Source organism: Balaenoptera acutorostrata, chromosome 21 (genome assembly GCF_949987535.1).
Source record: "Balaenoptera acutorostrata chromosome 21, mBalAcu1.1, whole genome shotgun sequence".
In the NCBI taxonomy this organism is placed as follows: Eukaryota; Metazoa; Chordata; class Mammalia; order Artiodactyla; family Balaenopteridae; genus Balaenoptera; species Balaenoptera acutorostrata.
Window position 1 is genome coordinate 30,365,166 of NC_080084.1, and position 21,867 is coordinate 30,387,032.

General features: G+C 39.7%; 1 protein-coding gene across 1 annotated transcript in view; it reads right to left on the minus strand.

Moving 5' to 3' along the window:
* The window catches only part of CSMD1 (CUB and Sushi multiple domains 1), a 1,828,277-nt gene that overhangs the window by 436,122 nt on the left and 1,370,288 nt on the right, over positions 1 to 21,867 (minus strand). Inside the window, exon 11 of the mRNA XM_057537433.1 lies at positions 7,723 to 7,826. Within this exon, the coding sequence (XP_057393416.1) occupies positions 7,723 to 7,826 (104 nt within the window). The remainder of the gene's footprint in view (positions 1 to 7,722; positions 7,827 to 21,867) is intronic.

The window sequence follows — 21,867 nt, forward strand, 5'->3', positions numbered from 1 at the left end:
AAAAACAAAACTCTGAGTATGCCACAAAGTATGAATTTGATGCAAAGTAACACCTGGAGCACATCAGACCTGCATCTTACTGGCAGGTACCTGAAAGGAAAGTGGTGTGGGAACCTTTAAAGCACTCCTTTCAATTGCAAATTGGGCAGTTAGAAAGTAAATGTTACTCACAAGTTAAAACCTGACCTAAAATTGACCTATTTTGAAGTCTTTGCATGTTTTTAATATCAATAAATTTCATAAATTCTGAGAAAGTACAGGAAATGCAGAGTTATTTAAAATATAAATGTTAGTTGGCTGTTTGCCTTGATTGGGTTAATACAGTGTGTGCCGGAGACTAATAAGGAGAGGTTAAGACACAGTGTGTGATCTGTGCAGCACCTGATGAGAACCATGCGCCCCAGGGATGGAGTAAAATGCCTTCAGGAAGAGTCAGAGATGCCCTGATACAAACCTTGGTAAAAGGTGGCAGAACCAGAGTCATAAGTTGACTTCATCATTAAACATACCAAGGCAGCAGGGATTTAAGTTCTGGTCTTGGAAGGATATGCTTGTAATCTGAGGTTTTGCACATCTTTATGTGCGATATTGACCAGACCCGGAGAGCAAATCCGCCTGAAGGCAGCCCTGATGAGAGTTAAAGGTTCTCGATCCACCAGCATCCAAGCTGGCTCCTCGTGCAGGGGACTTACAGGCAACACGTCTATTTACACGACATGTACCGGAACAGAGAGCTGAACAGGTGGAGAGGAACAGAACTCTTTTACCTCAAGTTGACTTTGAAAAATCAGTCAAGGCAGTGGTTTTATAGAATAAATGATCATATTATTATATATAAAGTTAAACCTGGAGATCAACAGTACATACACTGAAGCTGATAGAATTTCCCCACTGGCACCAACGTGAAATTAGAGCAAGCTTTTCAGTGAGTGGGACTCCTGCACACATTTCATTCAAATGCGACAGCTTTTATTCACCGTGCTGGAATCCATTCTAGCCAGGTGGCATAGAAGTTGACGTTAGTTACATCAATGGTCTGCCATCACCAGGTTAATCCCACTAAACAGTATCAGAATTGTTAAGCCTTTCTATGTGGAGCGGTAGACAAAATATCTAATCCAAACTTCTATCTTTCACTTCAAAGGAAAAAAAGTTTACTAAGGCCCATAATGAAGTTATTTTACAGACTTCTGTTACTGAGTGCAGCCCAGACGATTTAAAAGTATATGGACACGGACACATTTTTTTCCATTCTCTTCCTTGATAAGCTCAGGTATGAACCCTCAAAATGGCACAAGACACAACCAGAAGAGGACTCTGAAGGCAAGCTGGGGTTCTCTGACTCCAGGGTCAGAGAACCAACGCAGTGCAGGCTGCCTGTGTGCCGCCCCCCCCAAAACAGAGGACCACCAGACCTGGTGCTTCCTGAACCCTGACTGGGCAACAGAAGGCTCCAGGTAAGCTCCATCCTCACGGGGATGCAAGGGGTATCCCTCAAACGACATAAGGAAGACCGGCACCACCAGCATGGGGGACGAATGAAGGGACCTTGGTAACCACAGGTGTCCAGGGCAAGCCTTCACCTTCCCCAGGGCCCGAGCCTCCCTTTTCTGAGTAAAGAAACAGAGGCAGCAGAACCTATGAGAGAGACCAGCCACACCAGTGACCCAATCCAGGAAGACTCTGTCTCTGCCAATCTGAGACTGAGACGCCCCTTCCCTCCCAGAGATAGGGGCAGAGGGAGGGGTGAGGGGACAAGGGGTGAGATGCAGGAGGGGAGCAGTGATGGGGGTTCCCACCAACCCCTCCCCACCAGCAAGGACGAGTGTGAGTCCCAGGGGCACCAATCAACCAAGCAGACCCGGACAATGCCGTACATGCTGTGACAGTGAGCCTGTCACTGGAACCCCAGCCGACACAAGTTGGCCGAGAACTGCGTGTTAAGTCTAGCCAGGGTGACTGCCTGCTAAAATAAGAGGTTTATATAATTCCCAGTACATCCTAACATGATAGACGAAACAGCCTGGGTCCAATTATCATACCAAGAACCAAGAAAATCACAACTTCAACGAGAAAAGACAACCAACTGACAATACCTAAAATGAATCAGATGTTGAAATTACCTGACAAGGATTTTAAAGCAGCCATTGTGTAAATGTTTCAATCATTTACAAATTCTCTGCAATCAAATAAACAAACAAACAAACAAACAGACGATCCTAGCAAAGAAAGAGAAGTTACAAAAAAGAACCAAATGGAAATTACAGGAGTAAAAATACAGTAACAGAAATTAAAAGTAACTAGATGGGCTTATAGTAAGTAGAGTGGAGATGCACGATGACATGTTAACTTGAGAACAGGTCTATAGAATTCGCCCACACTGAACAGCAGAGAGAAAATACAATGGAAAAAAAAGTGAACAAAACCTCAGGTACCTGTGGGTCAAAAACAAAAGGCCCAACATCTTATCATTCGAATCCCAGAAGGAGAGAAAGAGAGTGAGGCTGAAAGGGGGTTTAAAGAAATAATTGCTGAAAACTCCTCAAATTTGGGGAAACACATAACCTACAGTTCTAAGGAACCAAGTGAACCTCAAACAGGATAAACTCAAACAAATCCATGTTAATTAAACAAATCCACCGAATTAAACTTTTGAAAACTAAAGACAAGGAACAAAATCTTGAAAACAGCCCAGAAACCAGTTAGGCAGCCTGCTGTCTCCACGGCCATAAGTCAGGTTCTCCTTGTCTTCCTCTAGCAGATGGAAGCAATACCTTTGTCACAAGTTTGTCAGGAGACAATGCGGGTCCAGATAGATTCAGTGAATGGCAGTTCAACTCCTCTTCCTTCTTTCTTTCTAGTATATTACATTTCCAAAGACAATTCTGAGCACCACATATTTCATTATATTAAGGCAGAGATAATAACTACAGTAAATACTATCTTCTCTTTGCATCATACTTTTCACCTTTTTCAAACAATGTTTCCTTAGCCGTCTCACTTTACACTTACAACAATGCTTCCGAGTTGCAAAGTTGGCATGAGATGGGGAGCTGGTCTTGCTGCCCTGGAGGGCTTGCGTACCCCTTACTGTTTTAAATGCACTAAGCCCCCCAAAAGAGAATGACTGCACCTTTGACGTTAATTCAATATCAAAAACACAAAATACACACTTTAGCTGGAACTAGTCTCCCCGCATCTCCCGCAGGTGCTGCCGTTGGGCTGCGCTTCCTTGGGACCTATGGCTTCTTCTCCTCTGCAGGAAGGTTCCCCGGAGACCACGTCCATGGGCCCCCAAGGCCCCAGGTCAGTTTGCTTTCCCAGACACCCCAGAACAGATGGAATCCCAAACCTAAAATGTGTGTGTCCAGTGGTCCGGCTATCTCTCCTCTGATAGGGCTGCTGGAATAGAGAACTTAGGCACCATGGAGCGTCCGGAGAGCGGCAGCCTCTGCTAACCCTCCCCAGCGTGATAATGAAGGTCAGGAAGCCTCTGCCTTCTCCACTTGCAGACCATCCCCTCAAAGCCTACTGTTACCCACCTCTGAGTCCTGTAATGTCTGAATTTCAATAAATGTTTCTTCAAAGAATCAAGGAAGAATGTTTCCCCATAAAGAGACAAAGGAGGGAAACCTAGCAATGGATGAACTTCACTTCAAGAATAGAGCTTTTAGGATTTGAGTCTGATCTGCACTCTCATATGTGTCCGTGCTCACAGGCAATGTCATTATGAGAACGATTATATGAGGAAAAAGAGTTTTGATCATGTGGTTCCAGAATTCTAAGAATCTAAGGAGTGCACTTGCTTTCTAATTTTGAAAAATGGGTTTTTGCCTAGAGAACGTCTAGGTAGCTACCTTTATGTGCTTATTCCTAACATAAATTGCTCAAGCTTTCTCCAAAGCATTGAGATGTACTGTGATCAACTCCTCTGAAAATGTCCAAAGACTACATAGACACACACATCAGTTTTCAGTGTCTGCTTTGTTATGGCTGTTGTGTGGTTTTTAATGAAAAAAGAATGACGCCCCTCCGTTCAGCGCCCGCAGACAATGTCCGAGGTAGGTGGAGGGCCACCGTATGAGGGCCGGAGCCACTTCTAAGCCCAAGAAGCAGTTTAAGAACAGTGGATCAACCAGCCATAGGAAACAACTAGTATCCTTATTGGTTAATAGACAAGTGTAGTCAGGCAGAGGCAATACTACTCGCTCACAGATTTCCCTGATACTGACTATTCATCCCTTACAGAGATGGGCACTTAAAACCTGCCACCGGTGCCTGCAATCCCCAGGACATCCTGAAATTAATGCCATGTCCTAGTCACCCACTGCTAGTAACTGCAAAGGCCAGAGGAAAGTCGTGAATAGCAATGTCTCTGGAGGCAGTTTTTCTGCAAATTAAACTTGAGAAAATTACCAACATATATTCTTGGAGAGATCTCAATAGAGATTTGCTAAGTGAGTTAGTTAATTTTGTTTTAAGTCTGTCATTCTGTAAAAGTAACCTGAATAAATTCATCCATCTCTTGGGAAGACTCGGCTATTGAAAGAGTCTCCCTAACATTCAGTTGTTCTCTTTTTGCGCCAAGAAAGTTAAGAAAATAAAAAGCCATTAACAGAAATTAGAATTTTTAAAAGCATATTTAGGATGAGCCAGTTAGGCTATCTCACTCTCTGAATTTCTCCTGAAAATTAAGATCTGAATAGAATTCCACAGGCCCCCTAAAAAGGGGAACCTATAAAATTATTGAGCTTGAGGTAGTAAATATCAGCTGCTCATAAAGAACTTTCTTAACTCAAATTTTATCTGAAATATGTATCATGATAGTCAATGATTCTATATACTGTCTGGTATATAACCATCTCAGCTCATCTGCCATTTCTCCAATTAGATTTTAAACTCCATGCTGAGACTCACGTCTGACATATAAGTACTCAGAAATATTTGTTGCCGTATTCTCTAAAACTGCCTGTTTATCCAAAGACACCAACTGTGATTCTCTCATTTTTTCCTTTTCTGTAATTTTGTATACTAAGGAAATATGTCAGTGGCTTTGCTTTTCTCTACCGAAGATGATTAACTGCCCAACTGATCTTTGTTACATTATGTTTCCCAAAGGGCATCTCACTTTGATTCGGTTGACTGTTTAGTTTTTCCTTTATAGATCTGAGCTATTGAGAGGAGGTTCTAATAACACTTATGTCAAGGTGATACATAGTTTGCTATTGCTCCCTTAACAACAAATAGCATTAAAAACTGGGTGTATGACTTCACATCTTTAACAGTGACCTACGGGATTTTACATGGCACTGCTTTTCTACATTTATGTTTTACATTTTGCATTTATTTGAAAATTTCTCTCATTTGTTTTAATGATATCCCTTCTTAAATTAGACGTTATGGTAATAATAAAGCTATTTCATGTGTGGTTTGTATTTCTTGGCTCTCCAGTGCATTCATATGCATTATTTCATTCTGCTCCTTAGCACAGGCAGGAAAAGTTTATTATACATATTTCATAGCCATAAAAACAGAGACACAGAGGGGGTCACAGATAGTTAAGAGCAAAGCTAGAGCCAGAAATTCCACCTTTGGCATCCTGGCCTCACTGCTAATCCACTGTATCAGTGTCTACAAGTACCGCTCCAGACCAATGCCAGGCTGTGTGCACACAATTGGCATGGAAGATTGCAAACAATACAGATATCTGTCCCCACCCTGCAGGAATCCGTATTTTTATAAATAAATGCAATTTAAAGCTAGTAATTGGGCAAAAAAAGAATAACCATTTGGTAAGAGTGTGGGGAAACAGGGACCTTTACATACTGTGGTGGAAGAGAAAACTGATATAAACTTTTGGGGGGATTACTGGAAAAGCCTAATGATGTAAATGAAGATGCTCCTTACTCCTGAAATTCCTCTGCTGGAAATCTTCCTGAAGGCATATGAAACAAGTGTGACAATTTGTACAGAGTAGTTCAGTGCGTAGCTGCTTAGAAATGCAAGATCACAGGGGGATGGAGAAAAGTCAAAGGCTATCAATGAGAAGCAGTCAAAAAACCTGGCACGTCCACATGTAATGATGAGGAATACAGACACTGGAGGAGGACCACGGAGTCCGAACTCCTGCTAGAACAGACGCTAGGTTTGTGAATTGGGGTCAATCTATCTAAGCCTCAGTTTCATCATTTATATGATGAAGACAGTATTAACCCCTAACTCACAGAATTAAGGTGAAGACCAAACAAGATAATATGTATTAGGCATCTAGCACACTGAATGGTATATAAGAGGTACTCAATAAATGCTATGAGATTACTACTGCTACTATTATAATTATTATCATAAGTTATGGGCCAGTAACATGATTTTAATTATTAGTAGTAGTAGCTATAAAACATGAGATAAAGATATATACTGATAGGGAACTACGTCCAAGATACAATAAAGGAAAAGAGAGTGTCCCCAATGCCATCAGAGTGTGGGTCCATTAATTTTAAAGGCACAGACAGATGTTCACTGCAGAACTTTTTACAATGTGAACTACCTCATAAGTAACTGCTAAGTAAGAGAATGAGTGGGTATGACGGCCACACCTCTTGTTGCTGTTGTTGTTTTTCCCTAGCAGAATAATACTTTGAAGTTGTCCAGGGCAAGCTTTCTCACAAATAAAGAGAAAATCTCAGCCATGTATAAGCAGACTAAGAGAAAGAAGGTGAAAATCCTGCAGAATGACTTCCATTAGTGAAAGCAGTTTCGGGAGCCCCTACAGGAAGCTGTCTGTGCAAGGTGTGAACGCAGAGGAAGAGGCTGCAGACATTTCCTTCTGCACTGAAAACACTGAGGAGTGAAGATACCCCCGGGTCATGGTTTTAATGTTGCTAGAACAAGTCTCCTAAAAACTGTCCTATCAATATTAAAACCATGACCCGGGGGTATATTTACTCCTCAGCCTCAACTAAGAAGTCCGCATGCAGCAACTAAAGATCCTGCACGCCGCAACGAAGATCCCGCGTGCCACGACTAAGACCCGGAGAAGCCAAAATAAATAAGTAAATAAATATTTAAAAACAGAAAAAAAAAACTGTCCAGACTATCCTCACGGCCCTGCATCTGGAAGAGGCTGACGGTGTCCAGGGCGAATTGGTGCAGACTCTCCCATGAGTCCAGTTGCCAATGGACCAGTGTAGGGATCTGTGTGCTGACGTTCACGGTGGGGCCGCTACTGTATTTGCCAGGACTCTGGGTACGGAGGTCCACAGATATAAAGGGCGCTAACACACTGTTCTCCCCACGCTCTCTGCTACTTTTAGTATGCAGCTTTACAGAGCGCAAGGCTTTCAGAAGACATATGGCCTTATTCTAGAAGATACCCGTCCTTCCCCGAACACTGACAATATAATAAATAGAAAGAGAGGGGTGGACAGGGAGCAGCTGAGTTGAGAAACTCATCGCCTCTACTTTCTGCTTTTCCATATAGTCTAATCTTTTGCCATATTTTTCAATGATTTAAAATAAAAAACATTGCCACAGATAGAATGCAATCCTGAATTAGTCCTCATCTGAAATCAGATTTAGAAACTACTAATTTAGCCATACGTGGCATTTATTAAACTTCTGAGTGGGAATGGAAAGTCTCCACCAGGATCTCAAGGACACATCCGTGTTTGCACAGATAACTTCCTGTTCTGGGAAAGAAGAAACAAGGAAAGATACACTTACACATACAAGACGGTTCTGGTATCACCCACTTTCCCAGCATCGCCCACGGTTAGGGTGTCGTAGCCTCTTTCCAGCTCAAACTCTTCAAAGGCAAGCTTGATGACCTAAATCAAACACAAGAGAGAATTACTTAGCATAACATGAACTTTCTGGGACCTCACATAATGCAAATATCCAGTTGTAGTATTAATTTTGCTCCATAATTTCATTGTTACTTCAAATGATTTAAAGTTGCTTTTAAAAATAATGATTGTATATATTTGAGAGCCCTCGATTATAGAATTTTATGGAATTCAAAATTGCTATTATTCCAAAGATATTTATCATCAGCTCTAAAAATGAAATTAACCCATATTGTATTGACACTTTAAATCAAATATCTATCAAATATTTATTGTCACATAGTGTTCGGAATGACCAAAACGTAAATCAGTATAAGAAAAATAAATGGGGACTACAGTTAATGAGATATATTTTGAGGATACCTAGAACACCAAGGAAGAGATATTTTTAGTGTGATGTCTGCAGATTTCACATATGTTCCAATATTAACATATGAAAAAGACCTCTGAGGCTAGAAAGTTGCCCTCTACATTTAATTTTGCAAACCCTTGTCTTTTTTTTTCTTTTTTTTTTTTTTAATAAAGAACACTTTGTCTGGGTGGTCAACACCATTTAGACAAGACCAGTTTGTGTCTGACACATGGATATATTAGAATACTATGAACTTCTTTCTTCTCATAAAAGTAATGCTTCCTTTGCTGACCAATACTGTGATAAAGGGGGAAGAGAGTCTGAGGTGTCACAAAGTTAGGTTGGAACCCTAGGTGACAAGGAGAAATATATATATAGATGATAATAGATATCTGTAACATGAAGAAGAGAGAGAGGGAGAGGCTATCACAGACAGATGAAAGGGACAGATGGATGGATAGATAGATAGATATGATGGATGAGATAGGTAGACAAATGACAGAGGGGGAGAGAGAGGGAACAGGAAGTACAGAAACCATAATATTAGAAATACATTTTAATGGGATCTACTTCAGAGTAAATTTGAAACTCTGGAATCCTGTGAAAAACGTAAAATACCTGTTCATTAAACCTGAAAGAAAGACTAAGCGGTACCAGGGGAAGGCAGGCTTCTGACTAATATCCAATTTGATGTGTGCAATACTGAGCAGGCTCTAATCAGGTGCTTTCCCAAGCAGTGCTAATATGGGATGCATTAATTCTGCTATTGGAAATTCTTACTAAAATTAGTGGTATAGCTGTTATGATTTATTTAAAAAATCTACTCTTTCAAATTTCAGCATTTGTCTGAATACGTTATTTTAGCAATCTAATTTGAAACAGGTGTAGAGGTTCATGACTGTTGCAGACCAGTATCAACATATGAAGCATATGAAGCATATGAAGCCCAACACCCGAGGATGGTTTTATTTCAATTTCTGTGTTTCCCATGGGCCGATTTATAAATGTCCATGGTAGTACAAGAAAGAATAAAAGGACTAAAGAATCATGCAACCTGGAGGTTCCCATCACCTTTTTTGACACATTTACTCTGTCTTGACTTGGGTAACAGCCTGCAGTGAAGCAATGATAAACCATTCAGGCCTGAGGGTCACAGCTGGCAGATTTGTAATGAGTCACAAATAGGGGGTCTCACTTCATAAATGTGTTTTCATTATGGGTGTAAAAATAATCATTTTGTAATTCTTTCAAGCCAAAGCAAAGGGTGTTGGAGAGGTTTTTGTCAGGGTTCAGACTCAATAATCAGCCTCTGATAGTCAAAGGACGATCTTTATGCTATTAATGCCCCATAAAAAGAGAAAAGGTAGACCCAATCTTGTGTAAAGAACCTTTAGTTTGTCAGAAAATATGGCACTCTATAAATATACCTGGTAGTAAAACAGAAATACACATCTGGAATGAAAGTTGCTGTCATTTCTCAGTGACAAGTGACGTTGATCGGAGAATTCATTTTTTTTTTTTTTATATTTTTGCCTTGTTTTGTGTCCTCAATTGGTTTTTCACTTCAGTTACTTTTTTTTTTTTAATTAATTAATTTATTTATTTATTTATTTTTGGCTGTGCTGGGTCTTCGTTTCTGTGCGAGGGCTTTCTCTAGTTGTGGCAAGTGGGGGCCACTCTTCATCGCGCTGCGCAGGCCTCTCACCATCGCGGCCTCTCCCGCTGCGGAGCACAGGCTCCAGACGCGCAGGCTCAGCAACTGTGGCTCACGGGCCCAGCTGCTCCGCGGCACGTGGGATCTTCCCAGGCCAGGGCCCGAACCTGCGTCTCCTGCATTAGCAGGCAGGTTCTCAACCACTGCGCCACCAGGGAAGCCCACATTTTTTAATAAAAACTGTATATAAGGAGTACAGCATGATGATTTGATGTACATATACATAGTGAAATGATTACTACAGTCAAGCTAATTAACCTGTCTCCTCACACAGCCACCCTTTGTGTATATAGTGAAAGCACCTGAAATCCATTCTCTTAGCAAATTTCTAGTAATCAATACTGTATTATTAACTATAGTCACCATGCTGCCCATTAGATCTTCAGATTTATCCATTCTTCATAATTGTAACTTTGTGTCCTTTGACCAACATCTCTCCATTTCCCCACCTTCTCATCCCTGGTCACCACTGTTCGGCTCTCTGCTTCTTTGTATTTGACTTTTTTAGATTCCACACATAAGTGAGATCATGCAGTTTTTTCCTTTCTGTGTCTGTCTTGTCTCACTTAATATAATGTCTTCTTGGTGCATCCATGTTGTTGCAAATGGTAGGATCTCCTTCGTTATTAAGGCTGAATGATATTCCATTACATATATATACATCACATCTTCTTTATCCATTCATACATTGATGGACACTTAGGTTGCATCCATGTCATGGGTATAGTGAATAGTTTTGCTTTATGTTTTGTTGTGTTTTTTTTTTAAATAAATTTATTTATTTATTTATTTATTTATTTTTGGCTGTGTTGGGTCTTCGTTTCTGTGCGAGGGCTTTCTCTAGTTGCGGCGAGTGGGGGCCACTCTTCATCATGGTACGCGGGCCTCTCACTATCGCGGGCTCTCTTGTTGTGGAGCACAGGCTCCAGACGCGCAGGCTCAGTAGTTGTGGCTCACGGGCCCAGTTGCTCCGCGGCATGTGGGATCCTCCCAGACCAGGGCCCGAACCCGTGTCCCCTGCATTGGCAGGCAGACTCTCAGCCACTGCGCCACCAGGGAAGCCCATGAAGTCTGTTCTTGATGGTGTCTCCCCTGCCCATTCTGTCCGAGACCTCAGTCTCTTTGTCAACATCCAGCCTGTTCCCTTCATGATGTTGCACTTTTTGAAATTTCTTGATGGTTTGCCTGTACCCTCTGCCTCACCTCCTTCATGGTACGTGCCCTAAGGGCAGGTGCTACGCCCTCCATCTGCTGAGGACAACTGACTCATCTTTCAGGATGTACTGAATACCTACTCTGCCCAGGTCCAAAGAGAAGATGGACCAAGTTCTAGCCTTCAAAAAACTTAGAGTTACAAGGGGTATCATGATAAACACAAAGTAATTATAGAAGTTTTAACTTTTCCAGACAAATATTCCTTAATGACAACAAATCAAATAGGAAGGAAAATGAAAGAAGGACAAAGTTCTAGAATTCTAAAAGCTCAAGACTCACAGGGGGTAGTTTGATAAACACAAAACAATTATAGAATTTAACATACAGATTAAGGTTTCTTAATGACAACTGATGAAATCCTTTACTTTTTCAACTTCCAAACAGAATCTCAGAACTGTGAGAAAAAGATGCTGTTCAGTCTAGACTCTGGTGTAATTTTTAAAATACATTCTTGGTATTTTGTAATATGTTCTTTTTTCCTATTTAAACTAAAAAGACCCCAAAATTTTGAACCATTTCTCCTTTCCCTACCCACTGCTTCTGGCAACCACCAATCTATTCTCTGTATCTACAGCTTGTTTGTTCTGTTTTTTAGATTCCACGTGTAAGAGAGATGAGACGGTATTTGTCTGTCTCTGTCTTTGACTTATTTCACTTAGTATAATGCCCTCCAGTTCCATCCGTGTTGTGGTGGGATTCATCCCTTTTTATGGCTGAATAATATTCTTTTATACATAAAGTACATATGGTGGCAGGGAAGTAATGGAGTTAAATTACATTTGCTTATATTTTCTTACTAGAGGATGAGGAGGGTCAACAGTTTAGTATGACCAAATGTGGAATACAGAATCTAGGCAGACTTAAAATTACTTGATATTCTGACACCTCTGTTTTCACAGGAGGAAAATGAAAGCCAGGGAAGATGAGGGCCTTATCCTGCAGTTATTAGTGAGAGGTTTAGATCTCAAACTGGGAAATCCTGAGTCTCGATGTAGTTTTTAGATTGTTTCCCACACGTTCAAATATAAATGAAGAAGATAAGAGTAGAGGTTATAAAACTTGATTCTATTTTCAAACTTCCTTCTTTCTTACGAACTACTCATTTTAAAGTATTTCTTCGAAAGTTTTAGCTACTGTAGTCCTGTTTTCTTTCTCTGATCCCAATCTAATATGCTTTAGTACTATAGCAATGTGGTAGTCATTTCCTACACGCCAAGTTTGTCTCTGGTAATTAAGCATCTCTAGGAAGACTCTGCTGTGTGATGACAGGTGGTCCAGTGAAAGACACCGCAGACCAGCGAGAGGAAGGTGCAGGACAGGCCATTCTCAGGGTGCGGGGGGTGCCCAGGGAAGGAGCCTCAGATGCGGAAGATAAGGAACATCTTCCAGAGAAGGTGGCATCTAGGAGCTAAAAAATCTAAACAGTGGCCTGAACCCAGGTGCTGGGGGTCCTGAAGCCTGCCCCAGGAGTACCTCAGAGAGTGATGCCAATTGCTAGATACCTGGAAAAACAACAGCCCAATCCGAGGTCTCATCTAATTTCACTCCTTAATTTGTGCAAAATTGGTTTGTTCACTTTACAAACATTTTTAGTGGATATTCAACTATTTTTCTTCAGCATCTAACCAAATTCTGTTAACTATTATCCTTGCATAATAGAAAGTAGCCAAAAAAATTGACTGTGCTCAAAGTAAGTGTAGTACAAATTAGCAGAATTGCTTCTCAGATTTTTGTTTATTTTTTTAATGGTGCAAAGATGCTAATTTTTTGGACAGAAAGGTTAAGGGGAAAAAGCACACAATCTTAAATGAGAGAAAAATAACTTGGGAAATTGGGCAATTTTGCAGGGGATAAGTATGAAAAAGAAAACAGAATTTAGCTATTTAATTGTGATTACGTAAAAACTGCAAGAGCCTTAGCAATTAAGAATGTTATATTGGGACTTCCCTGGTGGCGCAGTGGTTAAGAATCCGCCTGCCAATGCAGGGGACATGGGTTTGATCCCTGGTCTGGAAAGATCCCACATGCCACAGAGCAACTAAGCCCGTGCGCCACAACTACTGAGCCTGTGCTCTAGAGCCCACAAGCCACAACTACTGAGCCCGCGTGCCACAACTACTGAAGCCTGGGCGCCTAGAGCCCTTGCTCCGCAACAAGAGAAGCCACCACAATGAGAAGCCTGCACACCGCAACGAAGAGTAGCCCCCGCTTGCCGCAACTAGAGAAAGCCCGCACGCAGCAGCGGAGACCCAATGCAGCCAAAAATAAATTAATTAATTATTTTTTTAAAAAAATAATGTTATATTGTCAGAAGAACTTTTTTTAAATTTTTGTTTTGAGATACTCAATTTTCTCAATAGAAAAAGGAGAAATATACAATGACAGAGTGGTAGAATTGATACAATACTGAATTTTTAAGTATTAAATTAAAACAAATATGAAAACATTGTTCTGAAAAACAAAATGGAAGTACACTACGTATTCACAATTCATTAGGGGAAAAAAAGCCAGTCACTATAGGCCCATTCAAATAAGGAGCCCATCTCACCTGACTCAATTAAGCCAGAGGAATCCAGATGTATCAATTCATACACACACAAACACACACACACACACACACACACTCACACAGACACCCCATATGGATCACTGGGCTTCCTCATCAGAAGTTTTATTTCTTATGTGCCTTTTGTTTCAGTGTCATCTTTAAACTACATTAGGGGGTTTTTTGGATGACATGTTTCTGCCCAAAATTGTGATGGTAGGAAGAGATGCAGAATAAGAGGAAGATTTTATAATTTTCCAAGATGTAGAACTAACAGCACAAAATAAATAAGTAAAAAGCCCCTACATCTTGGAAAAAGCTAACTCCAGAAATGCCTTAATGAATGGCGGTAGGGTTGAAATCAACAGGGTAGGGAATAAGGACTTGGACCACAAGGGCACAGAAACTGATAAAAAGAAGCCTTAATAACCTGATCCATTCAATTTCACATTATTTTTCAGAAGAAAGACTTTTCAAACTGTGAATTTCCTCCAAAAGGACGTAACTCTATACCTCACATCTGAAAGGAAAATTCACACTTTCTTATGAACCAAAAATTATGAAATGATTGTTAATAAATTTTAAGTGTTTTAGCCTGAGGTTCTAAGGACCAACCATGAAACAACTGAAAAAGTATAATTAATTATAAAGAGATGTTCTGTCCAAATGCATGTACCACAGAGCCTCGGTAATGCACATCGGTGTTTCCCACAGAAAAATACATATAATGTTTCATATCTGTAAATTACATATACAAACGGCCAATGATATGTAATATGAAATTACCAAGATTTGGTTCCAACCTAGAGAGAATAGTACTTTGAAAGAAACAATTTAGGAAAAATATATTATTTCTAGGGTAGCCTTGACTTAATATTTAGCCCCCCATATAAACTCTAAATGTCTTTTAAAACTAGAGTTCAATGCACCATTAACAAAAAGGGGACATATATTATTTCAAATGTAGCTGCAATATTATTAACCTGTGCTACCAAGAGTCAAATTAAACAGGTAGTCAGTGGAAGAAAATAGAAAACACTCAAACAGGCAGAACAACATGTAATTTATCCATCGGCAGCCGTTTGGTCATGTTACCACATCACAAGAAACGAGGAACTTGGTGTCCAGATCCTGGACTCTCCCACATGGTTTTCTAGAACTTTGCTGATGTCCATCTTGAAGGCTTCTGCCAAGTCCCTTCTCTCAACAGTAACTAAAACATAAATTACCTTAATTCTCTCTGTGCTGCCCTTACATGGACCCTTTGTCTCTGAGATCAAGACTCCTAAGAATGCAGGTGCACGCCGTGTGCAAGGCACGGAAAGGGCCCAGATCTGCTTCTCCTGCTCCCTCCTCCAGGCCCACACTGTTGCTGGAAAGCCGCACAGAGCGAGCAAATCCAAGCCCACCGAAGTGAGAGGGGATCCAAGCCCTGCTGCCCACCCCGCGGGGGCCTGAAGGACTTGCATCCCCCTCCTACAGCCTCCTCATCTGTAAAACCAGAGTGACATCATTTCCCAACGGGGGTTGAGGATTAATGGGAGGATGCAGGTCAAGTGTGTACATCTTGCAAGGGTCCAGCAGGCACTGGGTTAGCGGTGGTGTGTTCAGCACCACCGTTATCGCTACCTTTCATAGCAAACTCTTCACTGCTACCAGGCCAGGCCACATTCCATCACCAACTTGAGGGATTCTGTTATTTCAAACCTCACATATCTTTAAAACCAAGGAAAATCCTGTCTCTCGTCTTTCTGACACATCGATTCCTAACTCCAATTTTATCCAGAAAGGAATCCTTTATCTTTTATTTAAAAAAAAATTTTTTTTTATCCTTTAACTTCCAGATAAATTTTTCCATCTACACACCTCCTTCTTTGTATCAGTAGAATTGTGCTTCTCGTAAGAAGTTTGTCTTGGCAAAATACTTAGATATGATACTATGGATTCTCAAGGATTAAAGTAAGATCCATAAAAACCTAAGGAAAGAAGCAAGTGGGGTGTTGGGTGAAGATGACAGAGACTAACATTATAAAGAAAATCCCTCAAGCAAAAATCATCAAAACGCCACTAAAACTGTCAGGGACATAGAACATTTACAGTACAACAAAGACTAACTAGCTCACTGGGAAAGTAACCAAACTCAAAGGCGGTGATGGAGGAACATTAAAAATGGTTTACCGTGTAAAGTAAGAGAATAAACCAGTGAGATCTCCAAAAGAATTTCATTAATCCCTGAAATGAAGCAACCAAAGAATCACAAGCATTGTTTGGAAAATTACTGAAATACATTCTCGGATGGATGAAAGAAAGTAGCATATTTATTAAAAATGAGGGACTGGGAATTTGAGAGTCACAATACAATAACCACTAAAGAATAAATCAGAGAGCTATTAGATGTGGTAAAATGCAGAATTAACATTTACAGAACACTGAAATCTATCAACCTAGGATATGTGGAGCAACTTAGCTGGAAATTTGAAGGCCTAAAAGATGAAAGGATTGCAAGAGAAAATTATAGATCTATAGATAAAAGCAGAAGATATTGAAGTTTGTGAAAAATAATTGGAATGAAGGATGCAGAATTAATAATTAGAAAAATAATGGAAGGCACATTTTTTTTTTTTACAGCTGATTAAAGTTTTGAGAACAGACCTTAAAATGGTTGATTATGGCCCCACTTAAACAAAATAAAGCAACCATAGAAAAATAGGAATACATCATCACATAGAACGGTTTAACTCTAAGAAATCCAAAAGAGTTCCATACACAAATACAGAAGAATTTAAAGAAATGCAAATCAGAGTTAGTTTTGTTTTTCTATGATACAATAAAACCTTAGAGATGATGGATCAACAAGATTATGAGTCTCAGATATAAAGAAAAAATATGTCCTTTTTACCGTGTTTATTCAGTGAAGAGGTTACTTTATGTGGGAAGGAAGAGAAAATATTTTGCAGATTTTTAAATGTCTCTGGTATTTTACTAACACACTCTTTATCTCCAACTTGGCTGAAAGATACTTCAAACGCCAGGATTCATTTTAAAGAGTTACCTAAATGGCATTTTGTTTAAATATGAAAAGAATGATCTAAAGAAAGTTATATAGACTAGAAAGGGTTGAGTTGATAAAAATAAAAATATGTACATTAACTTCTACATATTAAGTAATATAGTTAAACAAATAATCAGGCAACATATTTACTTCTGGGATTGAGCCCTGGATCTCAGAGGTGGCCTCCCAAGGTGGCTCGTTAGTGATACAGCCATTATAATTTATTTTTAAAATCTACTCTTTCAAATTTCAGTGTTTGTCTGAATACATTATTTTAGCAATCTAATTTGAAACAGGTGTAGAGGTTGATCACTGCTGCAAACCAGTATCGACATTGCATATGAAGCCCAGCACCGGAGGATGGTTTTATTTCAATTTTTGTCTTTCTCATGGGCAGATTTATAAATGTCCATGGTCCCACAAGAAGGAATAAATGGACTAAAGAATCACGTGACCTGGAGGTCCCCATCACCTTTTTTGACACATTTACTGTCTTGACTTGTGTAACAGCCTGCAGCGAAGCAATGATAATGCATTCAGGCCTGAGGGTCACGGTTGGGTGATGTGTAATGATACAAAAGGTGGAAATGAGGCAGCCACGGAACCCCATGGTAAGCCTGCAGGGAGATGCTGCTATCTGGACATCAGTGGACCCGGTTCTAATGTGATAGCTTATCTGTCAAGGATGCCAGCAACAGCTGCTTTGGTGAGGCCATTCACATGCCTCCACTACAGCTGCCACCCACCTCTGCCTCCTGAAGAAGGGAGCTTAGGAGAGCTCAGGGTCTAGAGGTGTACAGGAGATGGAGGGGTCTACACCTGTGTAGAGAGGAGAAGGCACAGGACAGGAAAATACTGACACTCTCAGTGTATGGGATGGGGGAATGAAAGACCTACAGACCTGCTCCAGATCACGCCCTACAAAGTGGCAGTTACACAAATATTTTACATGGTTCATTCACTCATTTTTTATTCATCTTCAGTTCTGTCTATAAGTCTCTCCCATTTTAGCAGGAAATCTCTAGAAATATCCAAATTTCCATCAAGAAAAAAACAGATCAAGTAGAAATAGCTAATGATGAATATTAATTAATGCTTCAAACTATGATTTTTAGGAGTAATCTATTATTTGACCCCAAATTTTTGCCTTGATGGACAAGACAGAATTGTTCTCTTCTAAGCTCCTGGACTGTACTTAGTTTGTCTCTCACTAGAAAGTTCTCTCTCGAGTCCTGGGCATGGCTGCCCCTCTGACTGGGTCCCAATTTGAGTACTTTTTTCTCAAGGGTCTTCTTTGACCCTGTGAATATCATCCTTACTCTATCCACTAGCAGTCATGGTTATTACCTAGTTTTATTCCCCCTGAAGTCTCTTAACATTATCTGAGATTTTTCTATCAATCAATCATCATCTGCCTATGTACCTATCTATGTATCCATCTATGTATCTATGCATCTATCTTTTTATCTATGTATTTAGTATGTATGTATGTATCTATCTATCTGTCATGTGTCTGCCCATTTTCTGTCTTTCTCACTAGAATGTAAAATCTAAGAAAACAGGAGTCATTTTTGTTTTCTTTTTTCACTACTGGGTCCAGTACAGTATGTGCTACGTATTAAGTGCTGCATAAATATTTGCTGAATCAATACACCTATCTTTCCCTTGTGTACCATTTAACATAAAGAACCTGGGACTATCATATATATACAGTGTTTAACTTTAGTCTCTTATGCTAGTCAAAGATTGATGGCCTCACATTAGCATAAACCAAAATAGCACTGAAGTTGTACAAAGCAAAACCAAGTTGATGCCCTCCTGAATAAGGGATAAAAATTTTACTCACAAATATCTTGTAACATTCCTGCATGCTAGAGGATTTTAGAAGTTGGGTAACAGTGAGTTATTTTATGGGCATACTTACCCTCACCTACTCCAGACCTAAGAACTGCTAACTAGTAAACTAATTATTCATGAATTAGATTTTATTCATTAAACTCATAAGATTTCATCAGTGGTTCAACTTCTTAGTTTTACTGAAAAAAAATACAAAAGAACTGTTCTTGTTATGTCACTTTTTAAATTAGTAGAATAAAGACTCCTTTTAATCTTGATACACAAGGATTCCTTCTGACATTTTATGCTAGAGCACAACTTGGGCAACAGTTTGTTCTAGCTACCAAACATGCAGGGAAAAATCTACTCAAACATCCTGGATCTGTACACATTTATTTCCGAAAATATTCTGCACAATGCTTACCCATTGTTTGGCCTATAGCTACCCATACCAAAGGACACTAATTGAGAACCATAAAGTTTATTTCTGTGGTCATAGATGAATGGTAATTTTATTGGGATTCTGACAAAATATGTATTCTAGGTATAGCAAATGATGTAGTAAGAGGCACACTGGTGGTCACTGCAGGTCTTGAACCTCATCTGGCTTTGAATGTTGGCTTTGCAATCTACTAGCTGTATGATTTGCATAAGTAAATTCAATTCTATATGTTTCCCTTTCCTCATCTGTGTGACAGGCAAAATAATATCACCTATAGGATTATCGTAGGGAATAAAGGAATGACTATACATAGAACACCTAAAATAGCACATGACGCACACTACACATTCAGTGAGTGCCAATTATTTCTTCTAATTCAAACACGTGCCTTGGGTTGGGCTTTGTCAACAGTCTGCTAATTGTTCACTCTCCTTTCACTCAATTTACCCATCGTATGCATCCTTAACAATGCATTATAATTTTTTCTTTAAACAAATTTGAACACACTGTTCTTTTCTTGAAAATCTGCACTATCTCTCTACCGTATCCATAAAGTTTAAATTATCTTGTAGCAGATTTCTCAAAACACTGTCCATAGACCAACTACATCAATAACTTCTGTGTGATTATTAATTAGTAATTATTATTAAAAATGCAGATTCTTAGACATTGCCAAGAACCCAGTACACCAGAATTTCCCGGGGATGGAGGGCAGGAAAGGTGCATTTTAATGTGCTCCCTCTGTGATTCTTTTGCATAATGAAGTTTGGGGAAACTGCCTTACACTGACATGTACATCCTCTCCCACATGGCACTGAGTCAGCTCTGCACTGACCACACAGGGTGTGTGTCCACACCCTCAGGTCCCAGGGGGCTCTAATTGCCACCATGGTTATAGAGACCCCATTACACGGGCTTCTGTTCCAAAACAATTGTTCCATGTGAAGAAAAATTAATCAAAGATGTCAGGGATGGAAGGTTTGTAGTTGAGCCTGTCTGTATGACTTAAAACTCTGTAAAACGGAGCATTTAAAATGACTTTAAAAGCCTACACAATTGGGCCTTTTCTGGATAAGTACTCAGCAGGTGTCAGATATTTAAAGATGAAAGAAAAAAAGTCAGTGTTGGTCGATCACATGAAGAAGGAAGAATTTAACCCCACTGCCAGGCCCCCCAGTACGTGCAATCAGAAAAGCCATCACTGTGACTCAAAAAGGAGAAATCTAAAAGACCAAGGAATAATAACAACAACAAAGATAGTTCCGTGAGTGACACTGTTGGCCTGGTCCTGTGCCAGCTCTTTCATGTGTGTTGTGCTATTTGTCGTTACAATAGAAGTGTAAAAAAGGAGGATCTGGGTTTTACAGGAGAGGGTGATTACTCAGAGGCCAGGAGGTGTGGGGCAGGAAGAAATGAAAGGAAGAGGAGGAGGAAGGAGAGGGGGAAAAGAGAGGAAAGGAAAGAAGGGGGGAGGGAGAGTGGGAGGAGGAAAAAGGGAAGATGAAAGAGGTCAGCTTCAGGAGATTAACTGGGTGTTTGATAGTGACTGTGCAAGCACTCAGGTGACGAGATAGAAGGTCTGCATCACTGTTATTGGTGCTGATGGAGCAGACAGGGCTGCACGAGGTGAAGCTGTCACCCCAGGGTGATAACGCAGTGCCATTCAACCCAGGTGCCCTGCCAGGTCGGTGATGGCGCCGTGGGAGCCCTGTGACAGGGGTGCGCTGGCATTGCCCCGCGTTCAGCTGGTTACCAGGTTAGCTGTGATTCAAAGCAGTGTGCTCCTTTATAATGAGCTGTATAAACCCTCATCCTTATCACTCTCTTTGTGATTTTGCTCTTGTTTCCCTTCATCCTAACATATAGCTACATCTATTTTCTACCTGCTGAAGCATCGAAGTACCTACGAATCCTTTACACTTATCGCTGCCCAGTTCTTGAAGATTTTATACAACAAAACATGCAGAACCATAGTAATCTATTGCTCAGGAAAACACACATGCAGTAAGATCCTGGACCAAATAAACTGCAAACGGATGATGTCTCGAGGGTAAGAGGAAGGAGACTGTGGCAATGAAGGAGTATCTAAAGAAATTCAACACTATTGATAATGTTTGGCTGTGATTTACTTATTTTGATACATGATTGCTTATTATGTTTCACGACCTGTTAATTTCTTAAGTATTTTATAACAAATATAAAGCTAAAATAAACATAAACAAGCAATTAAATATTTGATACCAATTTAAATTTAAATTTTAGCATCACCATTGTGATGTGTGTTGACATTTTCACTTAACTAATTTAGATAATTTTGCTTACTTATAATATGGGGTTAATAACAAATACTTTCATCTTAGGATACTGTAAGGATTGTTCAAAAACATGATATATGCCAAGTACCCACAGAACTTGGCAGGCGATTAAATTTTCATGAATGATAATTATTATATTATCATGAAAAAGAACAGAAATTGAATAAACAGAATTTACATAGTTAAAAATGATGATTGGAGTTGTTTAGAGGCAAACTCAGTCACAAAGCATCATGAAATCTGTTTGCAAAATCTTGGAAAAATTAGCAAACCTATACAATCTATTTTTCCTTCGAAGTAAAACGGACATTTCTTTCCTTATTCATTTAATTACTAAGAACTTTTAAAAAAGTACTATTAAAGTTAAAACTAAGCATGAAGGGACTCAGATCAGTGAAATGAGACACAAATATATCGTGTGATGTTTGAGAAAATTTTATATTTATTAATCTATTCATTCACTTATTTAGCAGGTTTTACTGTATTTACAGCTTAGCTTCTATAGAAAATTTTCTGCCAGTTTTATGATGTTGTAAATATCTTCCACTAATA